Raw genomic sequence first — 9532 nt, forward strand, 5'->3', positions numbered from 1 at the left:
GAAATCATCAGCTGTTGACAAAGTCTGACTTTTCACTTTAGGAAAAATGAACATAAATATTGTGGAAATAAAATGGAAACTGAGCACTTGCACGGTGAAATGTCCACAGTCTGCAATGTCATTTTAAAAAATTGTAGTTTTGGTAGTTCTGGTTTTCAGAAGTAGAGAACTCTGAAACTGGTTATCTGAAATATGAAAAACTACTCAATGCTTTGCTCAAATTGATTACAGCTGAAACAAAGATTATCCTCTGACCTTTTGTGGGATCTGAGCGAGGCCTGAGGCTATCATGTTTGCCTTCTCCTTGGTGATGTTTTTGATCATGGATCCTAAAGTGAAGATCACAATGCCATCATCTCCAGAACTCTGCACAAATTCCTCCAGATCCTGCAACAAGTCAAATATTATCCCACTGCCAGCCAACCAGCTGTTTTTGCATTTTTGTTCAACATTTTGAGGGCTTCACTGCTCCTGGCAGGAATATTCTGTGATGTAATGATTAATCAGATGGTAATAGTTGAGTGTCCTTACCTCTGGTAAAGGTTTAGCAGGTCTGCAGTGGATCCCACCAACATATTTGAAGTTGGGGAGGAAAGGACGAGGGAATTCAAAATCCCAGTAGGTTCGAATTAACCAGATGTCTGCTTTACTCATCAACTCACAGGCACTGGTGGGAGTTCCTGTTGCAATGCATGAGTAATGGACATCAACATATCACTAATAGTTTATGCAAGGCATCATATTTTCTTAATCACAAAATTTCAAAAGACTGTGCTTGTATTATTAGCAAATTTTAAATAGTTTTATAAATCAGTGCTTCATGCCTCTTTGCTCACCTTTGACATCAGAGTAATATCTGTCTAATACGTTCCAAAAAGTGTGATCAGTCACGATATCGTGGAAAGTGTAGAAGAGAAAGTTCCACACTCTCTCTGAGAAGTCCATCTTATCTGTGAGTTTGCTCATAGCACCGGGAACAAAGGATGGTGGAGCAGGCATCTGACCACAATGCCTCTCCCAGTTATTAACTAAGAAACAGCGAAAGGACAAGATGAGTGGGATCCCCAAAATATCTGCTACTAAGTCACTGCCAGCTTTGACTGGGTCAGCCAAGAGAAGATCGTAATTTCCCTCTTTCAACTTCTTCATGATGACTTCTGATTTCACCACACCGTCCAAATACTGGATAGAAATCTGAAGGTGTGTGTTCACATATTTAATGATTCTGGTGAAGATCTCCCAGTAGTTCATATAATCAAACTCGTATAAGGTGAATTGGAGGAACTCTTCTAGAAACTCTTCTAAAGCCTCCAACGAGAAAGAGGCATTAAAGGGCTCATAGCGAAAGCGGGCAGGTTCATTGATGTTCATGTACATTGACGAGCTCGGAATCAGTACAGTCACCTGGTGTCCCCTGTCAACCAGCGTCTCCAGAACAGGCTTCATGTTTATCCAGTGGCTGCCATCGGTGTACCACACCAAAATATTTCCTCCATCTGCACTCCATGTCGCACAAAGTACCAGCAGGATGCAGGCAGAGAGACGCAGCTCCATGGTGTCTGAATGTCAGCAGGAAAACTACCTGTGGTCTGATTCTTTGGTGAAAGTACATCAGGAAAGATAATTATTAACTCAATAAATCTGAACTCTGACTCATATCTGTCTGTGCTATCACAATGGGTTAAAAGGTAGTGATAGTAAAGTTGACTGTACTGAAGAAACAAGACTGATTTCTAACCTGTGCCAGTACCCTAGGGTGGCTGCGGATGACCCAGGTCTTTCTCTGTCTGCCTCTGGTTCCAGGAGGCATTATTAATTAAGTATAATATTAAGTATATCTTGTGACACATGTACAACACAGCAGGATTGTTGATGTGTGTAGGACTGCTGTATGACACTTCAGCTCACCTCATTATATACTCTACCTTTAACTCTTGTGCCCATGGGCTTTATGTCAGAACTTGTTGGTGTGGAAAAAGATTTCTGAAGTTTGATTTTTGTTTTTAATCAGTTTGCAATGAAAACATATGTTTGCCTTTGCAGTGTTACACCATTCATGGTTTGGAGTTATCCAGAGTGACGGTCAACTCGAGTCAGCTAATTCTATACGACACCTTGGATTAAACCTGAAAATGAAGTCATTGACTATAACACCAGGTAATGTGATAATATACTCCTCATCTTTCTCTGTGCACTACATAAACTATACCAACACGCTCTGTCATTACAGAAGTGTGGCAGCAGTCTGAAAATTGTTCTGTATAATGAAAATTTAGTCAACATCAAGTGCAAGGTTTAGCCAGTAGTTTAAAGATGGTTAGGTTTTGCTTAATAATGCATATGATGCAGCTCTGCTTAGAGCCCGTGTGACACCTTACTTGGCCAGATTTTCAGGTGTTAGTGAGGAGGATGTGAAGGGTCACCATGGTTCTCTAAGAGTAAATGTTGAATCCAGGAGACCTTGTTGAGCTTCATAAATGCTGACACGATTCTGATTGGACACTGCCTGGAAACAGACCTCTGTTTACTCAAGGTGACTTCTTAACTTCCTTTTTTAAAATGTATTCTTTTTTTCTTTTCTCAAGTTTTTCGCAGCTTATTTCACATCTTCCAGTTGCAGTCCTTAATAGACTTTAATGTGCAAATAATTGATACAAAATCATCTGGATGTCTTTTTAAAACCAGAACCATCAAAGAAGTTTGTAAAACAAAGTACAACACATCTGATTGGTTGTGAACATACCATCTGAGACCTTTTTGTTTGTTGTTACACTTATTTTTTTAAATGTTATGTTTTCTATTTATCATATACTCAAAGTACTCAACAGGATTTGCCTAGAAATATTGCAGCTTATTCAAGTTCAGGGCAACGGGTATTGAATCCCAATAATCAGACCCCTATGAGCAGCACATGGGGACTGCAGGGTTTCCCTTTGTCTCTTTAGATTAATCAATGAAAGATTTTTAAAACACTTAGTTACAGAGTTGTTCCTTTCAATAACTTCATAAGGCATTTATACCCCCCAGGCTGTTTAAAAAAAAAAAATATTGAGGTATTTTCGACACCCTGCTGGACAGGCAGCGTGGACACCAAGTTTGTGAATGGAGTAACTTAAGATTGAGGCAATGTAGGAGTTTGAAATTGATACCCTAGGTGCAGCTATTAAAAATGTGAATGTTTGAATCCCAATGACTTTGACCTTGAGGTGATAGTCAAATGTCAGATTTTCTAAAATCTTGTAAATGCAATAATTCAAGAGGGAAGTCACCTAGGATTTTCAAATACATCCATAGGTGTATCTATTAAAAATGTTGGACGAATTTGAATCCCAGTGCCGTCAGCATTAAGGTCAGAGGTCAGCTGTTGTTAAAATAAATAAATTTTAGCTATACAAACTTCTGAGGCATTTGATTTGATGAGATACTATACACTACCGGGTCTTCTTAAAAAACTACCAGTTTTAGAAAACCCCAGTTTTTCCAGTTTTTTAATGAAAATTATGCAGTTTAATGTCTCATTGCACTCTGAAATAAAAGGATGGTACAAATAAACAATCGGAGTCAAAAAAGGAATAAATTATTAGACCCAAATGTTTTCTAAACTTTTGACTCATCAAAGTAGCCACGTTTGGGAGATATAGCAGCTGAACACACCTATTGCATTCTTTCTACAGTACAAATCAAATATTCTTCAGAATGTTCTTCCCATATTTGTTGCACAAGTTCCCATAAATGTGTGGAACTTGTAGGTTGCTTTGCTTTCACTCTTCAGGCCAGTTCATTGCAAACCAGCTTGATGGGGTTTAAGTCTGGAGGCTGTGCTGGCCACTCCATGTTTCCGAGCTTACCATCTTGTTTCTTTTTTCCTGAGGTAGTTTTGGCATAGCTTGGACCTATGTTTTGGGTCATTATCTTGCTGTAGGATGAACCCCTGACCAACTAGGCGCATACCAGAGGGTACTGCATGGTGCTGCAGAATGTTGTGGTAGCCGTTTTGGTAAAAATTCCTGCATGATGAACCCAATTTCAAATCAATTTTCATCAATCCATTATACTTTCTTCCAGTCTTCAGTAGTCCAATGGTGGTGGCCCAGGCAAGCCTCTTTACTAAGATTTCAGAATAAGACAATGGCTTTCTTGCTGCAACTCGTCCTGTCAAACGTGCAGCTCGAAGTCTTCTCTTCACATTTGCAACTGAGACTTACAGCTTAATAGTGGTCGTAGTAAGTGTTTGAACACATGTCTAGTATGAGCCTATCAGCTGTTAACTCTCAGAAACCTGTCTTCTGATTCAGTTGTGGCTTTGGGTCTGCTAGACCTCTTTCTGTCAGTTTGCTCCAGTTTCTGAGTGCCTTTTGATGGTAAAGGAAACTGTACTCACTGACATCTTGACTTTCTTTGCAACTTCTCTGTAGGAAAGACCTGCACTTTGAAGTGTTATGATGGTCTGTCCCACTTCCATTGTTAATTGCCTTTTTCTCACCAATTTTTTAGAAACGCAGTACTTTCTGCAGCACGAAACTGTTCAGGTGATGCTCACGAGGGTGTGGTATCACAGTGTGTTCCAACAGTGACAGACAGGGTAGTTGTAATTCAGAAAAGTTGGAACACCTGTAGCTTTCAAGGCTTGATCAACCTCCACTGCTCTAGAACAGCTTTAACTTGTTAACCCATTTTGTGTTCCCTGAAAAAGGCCTTTTTGTATAATTCTGAAATGGACGTTATTTATTTTATTATTATTATTATTATTATTATTATTATTATTATTATTATTATAGTTTTTTTTTTTCTTCTGGCAGTTCAACAGTTACCTTTGTACCATTTCAAGCTATTCATTAGATTTGAACAACATAAATTGCAATACATAACAGAAAAAATGGGGTATTCTAAAACTTTTGAACGGTAATGTATTTTAAACACATAATTGACAGAGACCAACAGATATTGAAACTACATCATGGTCTGGTTTTCTTGTATACCCTGAATTTAATTTTTTGCATGACATTTGGACAAAAGGGTCCAAATGTCATAATACAGTAATCTCACTTTATTTCGCTCCGATGTCCTCCTAAAGGATTTATTTTGACCATCTTAATTGCACTACAGTGGTCCCTCATTTATCGCCGTAGTTAGATTCTAAAATAACCCGCGATACATGAAATCCGGGAAGTAGCCAACTTTATATTTTACAATTATAGATGTTTTAAGGCTGTAAAACCCTTCACTACACACTTTATACACTTTTCTCAGACAGGCACGAACATTTTCACTTTTATTTCTTGTTTAAACACTCTCAAACTTAAAACCTTCGTAGACAAATAAGTCCAGTGTTATAGAATGAAACGCATCTGCAGGTGCCTCTGACGGCGCAAAATGTTTCGTCGACAATGTTGTTTGTTTGGGAGAAAACTTACAAACGTACAGTACAGCACTTCACACACTGCTAGAGATCGAAGATTTATGTAAATTTGACAAGCTGAACACATTCTCTACTGGACAGGAGACATGGCACAAGATTGATTGACAATGGTCTACAGCCAATCAGGATGCAGAAGACAATGCGCTAATTAAAAAAAAGAAAAAAAGAAAAAGAAAAAAAAAAGCCTGCAACATTGCACAGAAAAAAATCTGCGAAACAGCGAGGCCGCGAAAGGTGAACCGCATTATAGCGAAGGACCACTGTATTTGTAATTATCCGAACAAAACTTTTATCTAAAGCTTTCACCACTAGGTGGCAGCACATTACTGGAAAGTCTTAATATAATATTGCTACCAACCCCTCTCTTGGCGTAGAAAGAGAGTCACCATTTGCCCTGACTTAAGCAAATCACATACAGCAATTGTTTTTGTATGAAGTTTCCCACAAAAAGCTACCTTAGCAAACAAATATCAACTGGTAGGAACAGGTAGCAGTCTAAAAAAATCTTATTATTCAAGGATCATTGATTCATTTTAATCTTGAAGAGCTGTGTGCAGTGATGGAAAGCTGCTCCAATGTTATTTTCTTCTGAACTGGGTGTCGTTCTGGGAGAATCTAGTGGTGACGACGGGGCCACCACTGGGACAGCAAACAGTCCCATTAAAGGGACTGTTTGCTGCAAGATTCACTGGTTGCTTCTCCATATTCTGTAGCTATAGTTCATGTTGAAAGTAAAACAGTAATTTATCAAGTTCTAACCAATAAGAAAAGCTTGAGATATCTTCCCGTTTACTGCAGCTGCTCCACGGGATGGTGGTGGATACATCGGTAGTCTTTCCCCACCGTCTGGGCCCCCCTCACAAACTGACCCTGAACAAGCTCACAGCTGAATACCTCAGAAGGATCATTCAAGAGAGTGGTGGGTTACCACCATGCAAATGGTTTATCCGTTATTATAATATCATTACATTCCAAATAAAGATGACTTATTAATATGACTTATAACATTGAATGCCACAGACTCGTGCAGCAGATATCAGATTTATTTCTGAAGATGTTGATTTCAATTGCATTGAAATTTTAAAAAATGATTTCCCCCCCCCTTAGTTTGTGGTCATGACACTGCAGAAGATGCTACTGCCTGTATGGAGCTGATGCTGTGGAAAGTGAAAGAAGATGGAAAATTGAAAAAATGATGAAAATAAAATTATTCCTGTACAATTCATATGGGGGGAGGGGGAACAAATACTAGCTGTGATTCAAATGTATTTGTGTAAACCTCTTTCAGGACATGGAGGGCAGTTTGGTTTGTTAATGTGATTTATGTTAATGAGTTCTGTATGTAAAAGTTCAATTTGGAGCCCATCTTCCATATTTGTATAAATGTTGACCACATGTAGTGCCAAGAGGACCTAAAGTGGTGACTTTTCATGAGTATTACTCAAGTAAAGGCATAGAATGAATTTTGTGAGTTTTCTTCTCGGGGAGGCGGGGGGGGAAAGCAAAATTCAACAACCAATCAGCATTCGGTTTTTAAAGTGAGATTAATTTCAGGTACACTTCTGCAAACTGGTACACCTGTCTTCAGTTAAAGTAATTAGTGGTGATACATAAAGAATAAAATGATGGGAAACTCAACATACATGAAAGAAAGTCTCATGAAGGTAACAAATATTGCCCCGGCCCAACATTCACAGCACCTGTTCCAGATGTTATTCAGCTTTCCTTTTTGCCTTTCCTTTCCTGACACAGCACCTGTGCAGGCAGAAACTGCAGGTCTTGATGAAGATGAATATGATGAGTAGAACCATAGTGAGGACGAAGCCCAGGACATCCAGGCTGTGATACTGGTACCAGGTGAGCTCATGGGCCTGGACCCTCAAGTGCTTGGCCCTTTGTTTCTCAGTGTGAACTCGATCCAGAATACTGCCTCTTCCAGAGCACTCATGGGTCTGTCGTGGTGGATGCTGGACAGCCGCATAGCATTTTCTTTGTACCTGTGAATGCGTTTATAAATGATGTTTACACAGGTCATTAAAGTTCGGCTCAACAGGGCTTTCTTGTGTTAGCTGACTCCAAGGAAAAATGGTTAAAGGTAGATGCTTCACGTTTCATACTCTGAGCCTGCTCCATTTTTTCCTTTTTAAGCCTGTTTTCAGTGCCTAATTCAAAGTGCACATAGTTCAGAGAACTCACGATTTATCATTGATGACTGTGTTGATTACGTCTCTAAGGTCCTCAGCTGTGATGAAGTTCAAATTGAGAATAACTGCAGCTCCTTTTTCCTTCATATGGACCATGTTGTCTGGCTGGTCACCAAACATGGGTATGCCCACCATGGGAACCCCGTGGTAGATGGCTTCATAAATCCCATTTGTGCCTCCGTGAGTGATGAAAGCTCTAGTTTTAGGGTGACCTAACAAATAACCGTGTAATACTGAAAGTTAGTTTTCACATGTGAAAAACAAGAATTTCAGTAACCCGGAATAAGTGCTTTGAGCCAAGATTGATTTGCACGTTCTAATACTTATGTGCATTCAACTAATCTTTAGTGCAACATCTTGGGGAAAAAGAACTAACCAGAGTAATTTGCACAAGGAGCCATATATGTAATCAAGATCACATCTGTTAGGAAAGTATAATTTATCAATTTTCCTTGTGTCAATAAACAGAATGCTCACAACCTGCATTTAACGTTCAATGCACGTTTAATGTATGTTATTGCACTTTAAGAAAGTCTGTGGTTGCTACCAAGTTTACATACCCAGGAGGTCATTCTGAGGGATCCAGTCATATATTCTAGTGTTGGCGCTCAAGGTTTCTGGTTTTTCTCCTCTGTACCTCCACAGCACCTATAAAAGGTAACATATTTCTTAGCTTACATGTTTTTTTTTCTGTGGTAGTATACTTACAGCCCAACTTTAAGTAATCTATCACAAAGTATTATGGAAAAACTAGAGAATACATTTCCTAAAGAAAATGCAGTGTGAATGCTGATAGTTTAATGTTTTGAGCTGAAATGTAATGATTGCTGAATGTTAAGTTAAAAATGTTGAATGAGCTGAAGAAGAGAATTTTTCACCTGAAAATAAAAGTGCAAAACTGTTTGTGTGTGTGTTTGTCAGTGTATGTCTCTGTGTGTGTGTGTGCCAGAGTAAAAATAGAGATAAATGAGGTTAGATGAGTTTAAGTGTGGGAGAATCCACTACAGACAGGTAATAGTTTCATATCTGATCATCCAGTCAGAAAAGATGATTCTAAACTCGATCAACTGACTCCAACTGCCCAGATTTGAACCACCTGTCTGCTGAAGAGAAATCCTCCAATGAACAACAAGCTTGAATTTAACAGGCCAATCAGCATGCTCTATCCAGTTGGCCTGCACTAACTACTGGAATACTATTACTCTATAGCAAAACCCAGTCAAATCTCCCTCTCTGCACCTGTTGAAAAACTGCTTCTAAATCCAAAACCGTAACTCCTGTCAAAATACCCTTTGAACCGTGAGGATGTGTTCTACACGTGTGTTTTTATGTTCCTGGGGTCCGTTCTTCGTACCTCGCTTACTACATCCAAGATCAAATGACACATCCAAGATCAAATCATCGCGCTAACTTGAGCTCGCTAATCCGGTTCTCCGAACACACTGTTGTTGACGATTAGTATAGCTGGATGAAGTAATCTGAGATCACTGGGTGGTTTAAAAGGGGCTACGCATCGATAGTAGAAACATTGATCGCAACTCTGTGATTGGTCGGCGAAGATGTCGAAGGAGCGCGCTCAGTATTTTACGGCAGCAGAGCAAGAACTCTTGATTGAGGGATATCAGGAGTTTCAGAGTTTAATTAAAACGCAAGGGAACACTGCAAAGGCTGCAAAAGCAAGGAGAGAGGGCTGGCAGAAAGTTGCTGACAAATTAAACTCGTAAGTAATTTATTATATATACATTATATTATTATATCATATTATATTATATTACATTATATCCTCTTTCACATTAGAGCACAACAGGACCCACTAGAACATGGGAACAAGTAAAAGTGAAATATAAGAATATTCTACAGAATAGTAATATTTATCACTTATATTGCTTTTAGTCTCCTGAAAAGAGAC

General features: G+C 39.0%; 1 protein-coding gene and 2 long non-coding RNA genes across 4 annotated transcripts in view; 1 reads left to right on the top strand and 2 right to left on the bottom strand.

Annotated features, from left to right (window-relative positions):
• Positions 1-1592, bottom strand: part of LOC109201007 (uncharacterized) — an 18780-nt gene extending 17188 nt beyond the window's left edge. The window contains 3 exon segments of the mRNA XM_025904858.1: positions 256-387; positions 532-680; positions 837-1592. Coding sequence (XP_025760643.1) covers positions 256-387; positions 532-680; positions 837-1554 — 999 coding nt within the window. The 5' untranslated portion in view covers positions 1555-1592.
• A 213-nt stretch (positions 1593-1805) lies between these two features.
• LOC109201010 (uncharacterized) lies at positions 1806-6972 on the top strand. Its single transcript, XR_002061046.2, has 4 exons — positions 1806-1820; positions 2044-2533; positions 6218-6338; positions 6527-6972. It is a non-coding gene; the product is annotated as an uncharacterized LOC109201010 (long non-coding RNA).
• On the bottom strand, positions 6518-8509 carry LOC109201013 (uncharacterized). 2 transcript variants are annotated; one of them, XR_003218272.1, is made up of 4 exons: positions 8184-8509; positions 7616-7835; positions 7115-7416; positions 6518-6576 (listed from the first exon to the last, which is right to left on the bottom strand). It is a non-coding gene; the product is annotated as an uncharacterized LOC109201013 (long non-coding RNA). The 2 variants fall into 2 exon arrangements; XR_003218271.1 differs by having other exon boundaries at positions 7120-7416; positions 8184-8508.
• Between the last annotated feature and the right edge of the window lie 1023 nt (positions 8510-9532).

Source organism: Oreochromis niloticus, unplaced genomic scaffold, assembly GCF_001858045.2.
Source record: "Oreochromis niloticus isolate F11D_XX unplaced genomic scaffold, O_niloticus_UMD_NMBU tig00007387_pilon, whole genome shotgun sequence".
In the NCBI taxonomy this organism is placed as follows: Eukaryota; Metazoa; Chordata; class Actinopteri; order Cichliformes; family Cichlidae; genus Oreochromis; species Oreochromis niloticus.